We start from the raw sequence: 12,978 nt of genomic DNA, 5'->3' as shown, positions 1-12,978 counted from the left end.
CACAAAAGTCGTTTACAAGGCGGGAATTCCCAGGAGTGTGATGGGAAGGTGAGCAGGCCATCAGGATGACCTGTTCCTTGGCCCAGCTGCGACTCACCCTCCTTAACCCTCGTGGCCATCAAGTCTGGGCTCGGGCTCGGCCGCGCCATGCAGTTCTTTGTGCCACCCCCTTGTTTCTCTTCGTGGGGGCACAGCACGCCCCCCCCCCCCCCCGCCCCGACGCAGCGAGCTCCTTCAGCCGCGCGTCGTTTGTCTGTACTGTGCAGGTACTCAGCGCGGAGCTGGGCTTATTGCGCCATGAGCTCAAGGTACTAAGATCTGTAAACACCCTATTGGGGCTCCAGCTTTGCTAACTAGGTGAGACAGTTGGAGACCTTGTCTCAGACTCCCGGTTACACCTCCTCCAGGCTGGCTGGTAGGAGCGCAGGAGGGAAAGCCCGGCGCCAAGCAGTGGGGGGTCAGGCACGCAGGAGGGAGAGAAGGGACTGGCCCTGTTCCTGTCGCTGCCAAGCAGGGCGGCGGAAAGTACAGGGCGCTGTCTGAGGCACCGCCTGGTACAGAACTCAGCGAGCAGAGCCTGGCCCCAGCGAGCACAGCGCACACAGCCACCACAACCTCCATGGCCTGCCTCAAGCCCCAGCCCCAGCTCCATGCCCCAAGAATCTTTGGAGGTGAGTGAAGCGGCTCTAGCTCCCCCATCCTCCCCTCTTCTACCCCCACCCCAGGGGCTTCTTCACCCACGGATCCTCCCTCACCTCCGTATTCAGTCCCTTCCCCAGTCCCCAGCAGTCCCACGACTGCCTGCCGTTCTCGCGGGATCCACCTGCCGCCCTTTCCCAACCCCGTGTCCTTCACGACACACACAGGATTGCCAAGCGACATCACCTGCTCAGAAGGAAAAGCAGAGCTGTGTCTCGTGCCCTGCTGCCCGTCAAGTGTGCTACCTCCAGCCAATGCCTGGCTGCCCGTCACCCGAGACCGGCCTCCGCGCCACTCTTCTCGCCCCCTGGACAGCCCCCCACCCACTCAGGTCCTGCTCCTCTTCATTAAATCCCGCTCTAACCTCACATCGGCAGAGAAGTCTGCTGGATCCACACTGGTTGATTCTGGGGGCCCCCCTCCCAATCACTCAGTAGTCATAGGATAACCTCTCACACAGTTCAGCCTTTACTATTTTGAAAATACTGTATCATTTGTTCCCAGAACAAGCCGGTGGGGACAGGCATCGTTAGCCCCCTTACACATATGAGCCACCTAAGGCTCAGCGTCAGTGACTTACCCAACACCGCAGCTAAGAAGCAGCTCAGACTCAGACCCATGGGCTCCCCTCTCCAGCGCTCTCTCCCCCCCGCCCCGAGAACTACGCCCCAGGGCCCCCCTAGAGCTCTCATTACTAAGGGCCTGTTGGCGTGGAGATAGCCATTTCTGTTCTCTTTGCGCCTTCTTGTTCTGATCAGTTGTGCTTGGAGCCGAGTATCTATGACATCTCCGTTGACTGGAGGTCTCCGACGATCAGGGACGCAATTGTCCTTTCTCTGATCATCCCTCAGAATCCAGGACAGCGTTCTGCCAACCAGAGGAACTGGGCTCAGGGGCCAGGGCAGGCACCACTGGCGAGAGCTTTCCACCTTCAGGGGCGCTGCAAACCCCAGGGGCAGCGGAGAGGGCAGCAAGGCGGGCCTAGTGCTAACGTGCTGGGCGCTGACCCAGGGCCAGGCGTTATGCGGTTCTTTATTTACATTATTTAGGCCTCACGACATTTCCAAGGGAGGTATTATTATTGGCACACGAGGAAACCCATGTTCAGAGATGTGGAGCCAGGGTGCAACCCACATCTGTCTGAGTCCGAAAGGAGCGCACATAAATAGCAGAAGTCAATATATATTTTAAAAATATGATAATCCCTTACTCCCTGAAGGCCTATCCTACCCTTGACTCTTCCTTCCCCAGAAAATAAAATTCAGGGAGAGGAAAGCAAGGGCAGGCTGTACCTCAAACATGAACACACACACACACACACACACACACACACACACACCAGTTATGCCTATCACCACCACCCTGGATTTCCTAGCCAGGGTGAGGGTTATGAGGGATGGAAGTCAGTTTCCCCAGGACCCTAGCCCTCATCCCCTTCCCTGCTGCTAAATAAAAGTGAATAAATACTAAATAAATACAACTGCTCCCCCCTCCCCACTGGCTTCCCCCTCCCTCCCGTGACCAGCAGGGCAGAGGGGGCAGTGTGGAAGGGGACGGTCTCCCAGCCCCTTCCATCCACCACCCGTCCCTGCCGTCCAGGGCAGGAAACCAGGGCAGGGCCAGCCTGCACATCGGGGCGGGGAGGAGGGCAGGCCTCATCCTCTCAGCCCCTCCCCACTGTGTCCGTGTGTCCACGTGTCCGCATGAGGCAGCCGCAGAAGCCCCCTCTTTCTGCCAACTCAGTCCGAGGCCCCGGTGCCCGGAAAGGGCAGCGGGGATGATGAGGTTATTTCCTGCCCGCCCAGGGGCGCCGCCGGAGGATCTCCAGAATCTGTGCCTTGCGGTGCAGCCAGTCCTGGGGAGGGGGACGCGGTGTGGATGGGGCTGGCTGGGGCACGAAGAAGCTGTATCGCAGGCGAGCGTTCTGGGGGTTGCCGGCTACCAGGACCTGCAGCGTTAAGGGCTGGGCCAGTGGCCCGTGGCCCGACAGTGTCTCGGAGGCTGCAGTAGCCCCGCTGTAGCGGAGACTGACCGCCCCGGGCAGCACCACATCCGTGGGCGAGGGCATCAGTGTGTATTCACCGTTGAGGGCGTGGGAGCCATCTGGAAGCTTCAGGGCCAGGTAGAGGCTCCGGACAGCAGGGCCCCCCTGCTGCCGGACCAGGATATGCGTGGCCCCCGCGGGGATAGTGACCACGTTGTTGTATCCGTACCTGAGAGGAAGGAGACGATGGGGAGCTCAGCATCTTCCTGAATGCCCTCGGCCTTTCTGAGCTGTGTTCGTACGACTGTACGTGTGAGTTTCTGTGTGCAGAGAGTTGTCTCCCCAGACCTATGTGAGGTGTCCAGCCTACATCTGAGCTACACGCCAACGCACCCTCCTCCCTCTCCCCTCTCGACCCCTTACTGAGGTGCCCTTCTGAGCCCACCTCTTTGGTTGGTGCCGGTCCAATTCCTACTCTCCCTCCAGGAGCAAGTCCTCCCCCACCCCCCCCGCCCTGGAAGCCCTCCCTGATGCCCACCAGGACCCTCACAGCAGCCCCAGGCTGAAACCTGTTGAACAGGTGGAACACTGTGCTGGAACTCGTTACTCATCTGTCTCCCCCACTAGACTGTAAGCTCTTTGAGAAGAGAGACAGTGTCAAGTTCACCTCTGTACCCCCAGGGCCAGGGAGGAGGAAATCAATAGAGAATGAACCTGAATTTTCTGAAGGTGCCAGACTGTTTACTGCAGCTAGAACCATCCCCACCGCACACCATGCACTTGTCAAACTTCTTTTTGGAGCCGATGACACGATCACAGCCAGCATGGATGCAGCGGCCCTGGACACAGACCGAGGAGCTGTCCGGGGAACAGGGAGTCCCATCTACCACCTGCCAAGAGAGGGAGCGATGCCAGGGTTCTTCCTAAGTCAGGAGGGGCTGGTGAGCCAGACCAGACCCATATCCCACCAGGGAGGGGACGTCATAAAGGCTGGGTGGGAGGGGATGAAGACTAGGTGTGGAGTGAGCCCCAGCCGTGTGAAGGGGTAATAATCCTAATGACAATAGTAATTGTAAAAGCCACCGTGTTCAGAACATTCACTCTGAATCAGGCACTGTGCTAAGTGCTTTATGAGCTAGAATATAAATCTCACAGCCACTCTTTGAGGTTTCTAGAGATGGAACACTGTGGTTTAGAAAGATGAAGAGACTCTCCCCAAGGTTAGACGGCTGGCAAGCAGAGGAGCCAAGATGGAAAGGGCAGGTCTGAGTCTTAACACCAGCCCCGAGCCTTGATGGTAGCGACCCAGACGGACGCTAGAGGGCGGCCGACGTGTAAGAATGCTCCCCAGGGGAGGGCCGAAAATTCTTCGAGGGCTTGTTCTTCCTTCTGCCTTGGACAACCCGCCCTATCCCAGAGAGGGAGTGCAGGGACGCCACCACTGTCTCCAAGAGGCCTGTCCAGTGAGGCGTGGCCTCCCATGAGCCCAACGAGGCCACCCCTGTAAGTGATAGAGGAGCCCACAGAAAGGGGTCAAAGACTTGCCCAAAAGGCCGCGTCCGTTCTCACGCAATAGAGAGATGGGAACCGGGAGATGGGAAGAGAAAGATAAAGAACCCAAGGCAAATGGGACGGGCTGCAGCAGCCTGACTGGCAGCTGATCCAGAACCTGGGGCTTGTTTTCCAAATACCCGCGGACAGAGAAGTGCGAGTGGACCCTGGGCGGGCCTGGCAGGGCTGCGGGAGGGCCAGCAAGGGTGCTACTTTGGAGGATCTTTGCCATCAGAGAGCAGGGCGCTTCAGGAGAGAGAGGGAGCACAGACGGTGCCCGGGGGCATCTGGGCTCACCCGCGGCTCCAGCACATAGTAGTAGCCCAGGGCCCGGGCCTGGCAGGTGAGCTTGCACTGGTCCCGGGGCGCCACACCCGCGTAGCGAGGGACCCAGTCCATGGGCCCCGGGAAGCTCTTGAAGAGGTCAGTGCGGTGGTTGTAAGCAGCACATTGCTCCTCACGGAAGGTCAATGCTGTAGGGGGAAAGGGCCAGTCAGAGTCCTCTTTCCCCACGACATCCCATGTGAGCCCCTCCACCTAAGCCCCTCAGAGCTCTAGACAGCCAGATTGCCAGAGAAGCTTCCCAAAGGGTGAAGTTACTCCCCTCAACAGCAGGGACAGTCCCCCCGCACCCGCCCCGGCCCCGCCCTAGGGACGAGACGGTTCCTGCCCTACCACCCCCTCCTAATGGCTTCTGTCCCTCCCAGTCCTCACCTGAGCCACTTGGGCAGGCCTGGGTGTTGCAGGAACGGAAGCGGGTGCGGCGGCCCTCACAGTACTTGCCACCGTTCCGGGGGACCGGCCGCGTGCAGTCCCGGGAAGAGAACTGGACGCCGCCCCCGCAGCTCCGGGAGCAGTCGCCCCATGACCCCCAGGGGCCCCAGCCTCCCGCCTGTGGGATCTGCAGAAACACAGAACGGAAGGGTGGCATCTAGACACTCTCTGCTGGGCCCAGGGCCGGCCCCTCTCCTCCAGGCCCTCCGCTCCACCCCTGCCCCGGGATCTCACGTTGAAGTCCTGAAGCTGGTCCACGTGGAGGCAGCGGCCCCCCATGCAGGCCTGCGCCGGCCCGCAGGGGGTGCCATCGGCCCAGGGTGAATGCTTGGTCTGGCACATGGCGTGGCCATTGAGGTGGCCGGAGCACCAGAGGGCGGCACAGGGCGGCGGCAGCTGTGGACAGTGGCGCGAGTGGGGCCCGAAGGTCAGCTGACACTGGCGATCAGCGTCATAGTCCTTGCCAGGGAAAGTCAGGGGCAGAGGCAGGGGCGCCGCTGGCTGGTCTAAGAGACAGTGCCCTGGGGAGGAGGTAGGGATACGAAGTCAGCCATGGGCCGAGGAAGAGTCTAGATTGCTAGCTGAGAGTCTCGACTCCCCGGCGCCTGATGGGATCCTGGAATCCAAATCCGGGGGCTGGAAAAAGCTTTAAGTAGCAGATACAATTTATTGGGTGCTTATTACGTGATGAGCGTTGGCTAAATGCCTGACCAGCCCTTCTCATTTAACCATGGCAAACACCTGCGAGGTGGTTACCATTTCATGCCTGCTTTACAGATCGGCCACATGGACGTGAAGAAACTCACAGTCACACATCTACACGTGTCTAAAGAACAGAATCAGGCTAAGAACCCGAAGCGCTAAGCCTTCCCACCTGTTCTAACCGACTACAGACCTCTTGAGCCTGCTTTGTCTCAGCATCCCTGCCCAGAAGTGGCCACCCCGCCAGGCTTGCACACCTCCGGTGACAGGCAGTCACTCCCTTCACAGCCAGCCCGTTCTCGTGTGAACAGTTCTGACCCTTAAAATGTCAGATGTCATTCTACTGCACCAAAACTTGCCTCCCTTGGCTGTGCTATTTCTGCTAGAGGAAGTGGGAACCACACAAAGACAGAAGCATTTCTCACCCCATCCCACATTGCAGAGGAAACTCATTTGAGGCAGTCAGGTTGGCCCATGCAGAATGCAGCAGAAGAGAGAGTACAGTCCGGGGGGGGGGGGGAACGGAGCGCCGCACAGGGACAGGCCGGTGCCATCTGCTTACCGTAGCCATTGTCCAGGAAGTCAGTGATGAAGCGAGCACTGCAGGGGGACCAGGGCTCCTCGGGGTCCACGTGAGCCATCACAGGAGCCATGACGTGGCGGGAGGTGCTCCCAGGCCCATTAGGACCAACACATGGCTTTGAGTTGTCATGGAGCATGTTGAAGACGTGACCTGTGAGAGCGGAGGCCCTGTTAGGGTCCCACGGTCCCATCTCTGTGCCCTCAGGGGGCTTCAAGCCCATAATAACCTGGTTTCAGCTGTGGATGGTCAGATCCATTCCCTATCCCACACTGTCCCCAGTTTCCTTCTGGAGCTCTAGGGCTCCTCTATATGGAGCCCCCACTGCTCTGTCTCCCCTTCCCCCCAAACACACTCAGGGCACCTCCCAACCCTCTTTTCCTTGTAGCCAACATTCCTAACCCTGAACCCACCCATTTCATCACTGACTCTTACGAATAACATCTCTTTCAATATTGTGCCCTCCCCAAACACACACACACACACACACGCACACACGCAGAGTTCACAGTAAGTTTCCACACACTATCTCATTTAATAGAAAAATCTAAACGTCTATGCCCACAGCAGAGAAAGATAATGGTCCTGGACCTAGGCCTGGGGAGGAAGAAGCACCACTTTGTGACCCCCTATCTGCCTTCTAGTGAGCTCACTGTCCCCTTCCCCCAACCCGATAGCTCTCATGCATCCCGGTTGCCCCACAGCCCCACTCCCACCTTACCCAGTTCATGAGCAGCCGTGAAAGCCGACTGGAGCCCATCATCCTCCACAATAGCACAGCTCCGAGCCGGGTCACACACAGTGCCCACATCGGCCATGCCCAGAGTGTCACAAGTAGAGACCCCACACAGGTCCTGTGAAGAGGGATCACAGAAGATGCATGAGGAGCCGAGACTCTAGGGTCCGCTGGGATGAGATCTAGCCTCGTGGGGACCTGGGCCTTAAGGAGCCAGCGCCGTCAGGGCCCAGATGGCGTTGGCAGTGTGGCTGGGGCCAGGTGCCCTGTGGAACACCTCCAGGGGCCCCATTTCCAGCACAGTGTACCCGTGGTGCTTCTTGGAGCTCCGCGGCGCGGGGCCTACGGGGCTGATGGGGGCCTCACCTGCCGGGTGAACAGAATGGCCGTGTCAAAGTGGTCTGGGTCCGAGTCCTCAGGGGTGTTGAGTCCTCGCTGCCAGGTGCAGAAGCTGCGCAGGGTCTGGGCGGCACTGGGCCCCACTTGGGGCCCTTCCTCGCCCGGCCCCAGAATCACGAGCCGAGTCACCACCAAGCTGACGGGGTTGCGGATGCTCGGGTGCTTGAAGGCCTTGGCTGCGGCGGCCATAACTGTCAGCAGGTAGCGCTTCAGCCCTGCCCCGTGAAATGCTGCCATCTTGTCATCTGCCACGACCAGAGTCTCCACAAATCTACTCAGCGAGGCAAAGCGCTGGATTGGAAAAAGGAGAGGAGCGTCCTGAGAGAGCCTCCCAGACCCCTGGCTCCTTTTCCCCTCCCTTACTTCCTGGGTCTGGAACTCAGCAGAGCCAGCTGGGCCGCACATACACCGCGGATTCCTGACGGGTCTTGGTTGGGCCCTCCCCCAACCCCAAGTTCCAGGGCTTTTGTGGTAACTCGAAGAAATCAGCTGTTGGTGCTGAGAAGGGGAGGGGAAGGGGATGCCACGTCCCAGGGCTGCTGAGCCCCGAGGTGAAAAGCAGCTGGGATTGCCTCTGGGAGGGGCTTTGGGGTCCCCCAGGCCGGAGTGCGCTGGGGCCTGCAGGACTGGAGCTGGAGGGCCGGGCTGCAACGTGTCGGCCCTGTGTGGTTGGAGGAACAATTCAGTCAGCGGCTAGGGCCAGGGCCAGATCTCAGCGTGGCGGGTGTGGAGGGAGAGCGGCTGGTCTGGATTAAAGCGAGAGAGGGAAGGAGGGAAGAAGGGGGAGGCCGGGAGTGGGAGGGAGGAAAGGATGGAGTGTCAGGCAGCCTTGCAGTCAGTCCACAGTGTGGGAAGGGGACTAAGCAGAGGAGGTATGGGGTGCCTTTCCTCCGCGTCCACTTTTGCCCTACTTTGCAGTTTGCCAGAACTATTTTGAAGGCAGCACCAGAAGCCAGAGGTCAATCCCTTGGGCTTTAAACCTCACTCCTTTAGCCGGCAGTGGGGGTGAAAATCAAATTTGGGGCACAGAAAAGAGTCAAGGCCCAGGGGGCTGTCGGGAAAGCTTTCTGGCAGGAGATGGTGCCAGGAGAACGCCGTGGCCAAGCAGGGCTGGGGTGGGCAGAGGGGTGCTCATTCCCAGCACAGAGTCTCTGACCCACGTCTGGGAACCCTCCTCGGGGTCAGCAGCCTGGCCAGGGGAAGGGCTGGGGCAGGGAGAAACCAGAACCTTCCCGAGAAAGGAGACTAGCGGAAAGAGGAGAGGAAGACAGAAGGCAGGGAAGCAGCAGAATGGCCAGCAGGGGAAGTGGGTGGAGAGAGGGTGAATGGGGGTCAGTGGGACAGACATGGCGGGAGGACGCTGCAGGACACAGACTCCGGGGCTGCCTACCTTGGCTCTTCGAGGGCTGGGGCTGGGATTCCCGGGAGGAGCCTTGACGTTGCACATGGGGCCCTGGCCGCTGGCAGGACTCTTCCGGCGGAGGATGTGAGCCCCAGGCCCCCCGGCAGAGTTAAGGGTGCCTCCCTCCAGGGGCTGGATGTGGAGCTCGGTCCCCTGATACTGCAGCACCCCTAAGAGGGCTCCCCCGTCCCAGTGCAGAGATGCTACCGACTCTGGATCTCCGTTGACGGTGCCGGTGAGGTAGGTGCCTGGCTCGGCCCCTCCCAGCAGCTCAGGGGCTTGGCCCAGGTACTGCACCGTCAGCCCCTCGACCCGCACGCCGGGGTCCTGCTCCAGCTCTAGCAGCAGCGTCTCCCCAAAGGCTGGCAAGCGGTACAGAAGCCTGGCAGGGGCGCCCAAACCAGGCAGGACGCTGCCATTGAGCTTCTCTGGAAACACGATCTCCTCCTCCCGGGGGAGGGGGCTGGCCGGCCGGGCTGAGGGCAGGAGGGAGACCAGCGGCAGCAGCAGCAGCAGCAGCTGCCCCACCAGCCCGGAGATGGGCACGGCGGGGAGCAGCAGGCGGGGTTGGACTCCCCCCGGCCAGCACCCCGCCAAGCCCCTCCTGGGATGCCGGTCCGTCCGGGACATGGCACGGCGCTACAGCTGGGAAGGAGTGAGGCCGTCTGGGCACCGAGTTCTCCCCGCCCTGGCTTTGGAAAGCTCCTCTCTGCAGCCTGGGGGCTCGGACTTGTGCCAGGGTCAGAGGCAGAGTTTTCAGAGGGGCTGGGGACCTTCAGAGGAGATGGAGAAAACTTGGCCCTTAGGCTTAGGAGAGGCGCCTAGTGGCCTGGCTCCTCCAAACTCTCCTCTCACACCCCCTCCTCTCCCGGGTCTTTGTCTCTCCCTGCCCGTGTCTTCTGCAGCTTCTCGGGCCTCTCCTTCTGGGCTCCCTCAGACTGTCTGGCTTTGCCTCTGTGCCTGCCCTGTCTCTGGCTCCTTCCGCTGTGCCTTTGTCTCTGTCTCTCTCCTCCTCTCTCGCCCGTGTCTATGTGTCTGTGGGTCTCCCTGTGGGTTCTTCCCAGCCTCTCTCCGCGCCAGCTCTTTTAAGCATCCCGAGCTTCTGCGATTGGCTGAGCTATAAGCCATTCAGACAGGAGCTCTGTTGGTAGGACTCAGATGGGTGTCTCATTGCTTCCCAAAAATCCTAGTTTTTGTTTTCCTTTAAAAAAAAAAATGGGACTTGCCCAGGGGAGGGGAATCTCTAGCAGCCGGATGGATCACAGGCACTGGGCCAGCTGATGACATAGCCTTTCCCCAAACCCCACAGTCGGCTCTCAGCTATCTCTTTCCCTTTTTGGTGGGACAGAGCCCCAGGAGGGGTTGGAAGTCAGGGAAAGGGCCTGGTCAACACGCACAGAAAGGCCATGGTCCCGGGAGAATTCTCGCTCCCATTCTCTAATCTGGCATGGCCTCCCTTTTCTCAGGGCTTCCTCGTGCTGCCCTCTGCCCCTAGAGGCTGGTTTCCAGAGCTGAGGCAACTGAGTGAACTGTCAGGGAAAGACCGTGGGGAACAGGTAAGGAAGCACCAAGAGGGCAGAACAAAGAAAGGAGGTGGCTGGACTTGGCTCAGGATGGGACCAAGCAGTGGGAGAGAGAAGAGGCCGCAGAGATACGGGGTAGGCAGGTGAGGAGACAGTGATCAGGGAGCTTACTGCCCAAAGGTAGGATGGGTCTGCTTAGAACGGGCACATGGAGCAGGCAGTGGAGAAGGCAGGAGGGGTTAATGACTTTTCCTTTATAGAAGGAGGATCCAGGGTGGCACCTCCTCTTCTTTAACACTCCTCTCCTTCAGGCTCCCTGTTCCTGAGTTACCACTACCCACCTCCTCCAAAGCCCAGAACAGCCAATCCGCCTCCATTCCCCCCAGGGCTCCCCCTCCCCACTTCCTGACTCCCCCATTTCCCTGGCCCAGCTCCCAGTAGCTTCCCCCAGGCTCTTGGCCCTGTTCCTACCCACTCCCAACTGCCCCAAACCCTCCCCCAGCCTCAAGTCAGCCAGCCCCCAGCACAGAAAGACTTGCTCTCCTGGAAACCCAGATGCACCCAAAGTCAGTCCGTCCTGGGGAATCCCCACCTGGCTCCCTCTTTTGGCCCCACCTTGCCCTGAGAACACAGTCGCTCCTGGAATATCTAGTAATTTTTTATTTCTCACGGAGAAGGTGGAGGATGCACTGTGTACAGAGGGAAATTAGCATACTGAGAAACGGGAACCCAGCGCCTGAGGTGGGGAGAGTGCCTGGGGAGGAAGAGGTAGTGGTGGGACAAGGCAGCCAAATGATTCCCTTGGTTTGGTTCTGGACGGGAGAGAACTCAGCAGAGAGGTCTTGGGGGTGGACTCTCGAGATAAGGAAGTAAAGGGTACAGACGTAGGGGCAATTTCTGCCCACTCAATGCTATGGCCACTCCTTTCCCCAGGATATCCCCAGGAAAGAGAATGCAGTCAGCGGTCCCTTTCCTTTCCCAGAGGCACATCACCTGCCCCTACCCCCATTCCTCTACCCACTCTCTGCCTTGTCACCTCCTGTCTCCCAGATCATATCCGCCAGAATGCTTCCTTTCCCTCTCCCTTCCTGCTCAGGTCATGAATACCTGCCCTGGTGCCCACCACTGCCAGACCTACCTCTTCCCCACCACGTGCGCTGACCCTGGTCCTAACTCTGGAGGGGGTTGGGGCTGCGGGAGTCAGACAAAGGACAGGAGACCAGAAGGGGCAGGGGCAAGAGGAGCTATCACCAGAGGACTCTTACTGCCCCTTTCCAACCCCCCATCTGAGATGAGGACAAAGGGGGTGACTAAGCAGTGAGAGACAAAGGGCCTTAGAGTCACAGCAGCAGTGTGTGGGGGTGTTGGCTGCAGGGAGAAGGCACAAAAGATGCAGTGTCCTAGGTAGCCCCCCAGGAGCCCTCACCCCCGTCCCAGCTCAAGTCGCCTCCAGGGCCAAGCAGCCCGGACTCTAGCCTGACTTCTCCCAGTTTGGATTAGGGCAAATAAACGCAGTCCCCACACCTCCAGCATCGCCCTGCCCCCTCCTCACGGTCACTGTGTTCCAACTACAGAGGGAGAGCACGCTCAGGGAAAGGGTGGGGGGAATGAGGGAGAGCCTCTGCCTGGCTGTGGGGGCTGCCCAGTCCACCCCGGTTCCAGTTAGTTCCCACAGCCAGGGATATGGCCCCACCCTTTGGTACGGTTCCCATTAGGTCAACTCCCAGGCTAGAAGTCTGGCTTTCCCCTCTTTCTTCACAGCTAAGAATTCCCTCTCTGCCACTTTCCTGGTCTGTCTGCCCCACCCTGCTGCACTGCTGGTGGGCTGTCTCAGGGACCCTGTCTGGGGGGGGATCGATCTGGGGACTGCCTCTTTCCAGGCTCAGAGTGGGAGGCATGTGCAAACTCAACGGATGGCCCAGCTGGAGCTGGGCTTGGAAGCAGAGGGAGCGAACAGGAACTAGCCTCCAAGGCTGCAAAACTCTTGGTCTCTTCCACTACAGAACTGGCATCAGACTCCTGGTGGCACTAGGACTAAGGCAGGGTCAGAAAGACATGAGGGGAAGAGGACTTGACCCAGGATGGAAGTAGGGGATGAAACATCTCCAAGGGCGCTTCCTGGGTCTGTCATTCTGCAGCTTCTGGAAACCTGGCAGACATCAGGGTCTCCCAGAGCCCCCCCCCCCCCACTCCCGATCTGGGCGGAGGTGGCTCCTCTACACCCAGCAGCCTGCTCCAGTGCTGGTGGCCTTGGCGTCCTCCTCTTTCTTCGTTTCGGTTTGGCGGGAGCTCTGAGGCCCGCCCAGCCGCGCTGGGGCCCCCGTTCCCTAGCCCATTTGGGCCATCTCGTAATTAGCGGGCTTTCTCCGCTCGGAACCCCGCAAAGCCTGGGGCTGTCCGGGAGGGCCGGGCTCCGCCGCCGCCACGGGGAGCGGGGCTCAGGCAGGAGGCGGGGAAGCACGCGGGCGAGCGAGCGCCGGGCCCCGCGGGAGCCGTGAGTTTCTCCGGCTCCCGCCTCGGCGAGCCAGTCACGAGCAGCGACAAGCACGGCGCCCGGCGCCCGGCCGCCGCTCCGAGAGCGAAAGCGAAGCGTAGGCGCAGAACCCGGATGTCGCCGGCTCGCGGCGG

At 60.0% G+C, this 12,978-nt stretch overlaps 1 protein-coding gene and 1 long non-coding RNA gene across 2 annotated transcripts; one reads left to right on the top strand and one right to left on the bottom strand.

Moving 5' to 3' along the window:
* The first annotated feature begins 194 nt into the window (after positions 1-194).
* Positions 195-2,192, top strand: LOC145722378 (uncharacterized). Its single transcript, XR_014146618.1, has 2 exons — positions 195-671; positions 867-2,192. It is a non-coding gene; the product is annotated as an uncharacterized LOC145722378 (long non-coding RNA).
* ADAMTS4 (ADAM metallopeptidase with thrombospondin type 1 motif 4) lies at positions 1,714-12,942 on the bottom strand. Its single transcript, XM_006747391.3, has 9 exons — positions 8,816-12,942; positions 7,393-7,716; positions 7,012-7,144; positions 6,273-6,443; positions 5,243-5,529; positions 4,949-5,135; positions 4,532-4,707; positions 3,398-3,573; positions 1,714-2,912 (listed from the first exon to the last, which is right to left on the bottom strand). Exons 1-9 carry the CDS (start codon positions 9,455-9,457, stop codon positions 2,486-2,488), a joined length of 2,523 nt encoding a protein of 840 aa, XP_006747454.2. The 5' UTR covers positions 9,458-12,942; the 3' UTR covers positions 1,714-2,485.
* Positions 12,943-12,978: the final 36 nt, after the last annotated feature.

The sequence above is a fragment of the Leptonychotes weddellii genome, chromosome 6, assembly GCF_054177405.1.
Source record: "Leptonychotes weddellii isolate Sample4059 chromosome 6, ASM5417740v2, whole genome shotgun sequence".
NCBI classification, from domain to species: domain Eukaryota; kingdom Metazoa; phylum Chordata; class Mammalia; order Carnivora; family Phocidae; genus Leptonychotes; species Leptonychotes weddellii.
This window is presented reverse-complemented; position numbering and strand designations above follow the sequence as displayed.

What these genes read in the sequence shown, in the direction of transcription:
- ADAMTS4 (XM_006747391.3), bottom strand. Translation starts at nt 9,457, where the DNA reads ATGTCCCGGACGGACCGGCATCCCAGGAGGGGCTTGGCGGGGTGCTGG. An exon ending in CTTCCTGGACAATGGCTACG is followed by an intron (nt 5,530 to 6,272) that starts GTAAGCAGATGG and finishes CCTCCTCCCCAG; the next exon opens with GGCACTGTCTCTTAGACCAG. An exon ending in ACTATGTGCTGGAGCCGCGG is followed by an intron (nt 3,574 to 4,531) that starts GTGAGCCCAGAT and finishes CTCTCTTGGCAG; the next exon opens with GTGGTAGATGGGACTCCCTG.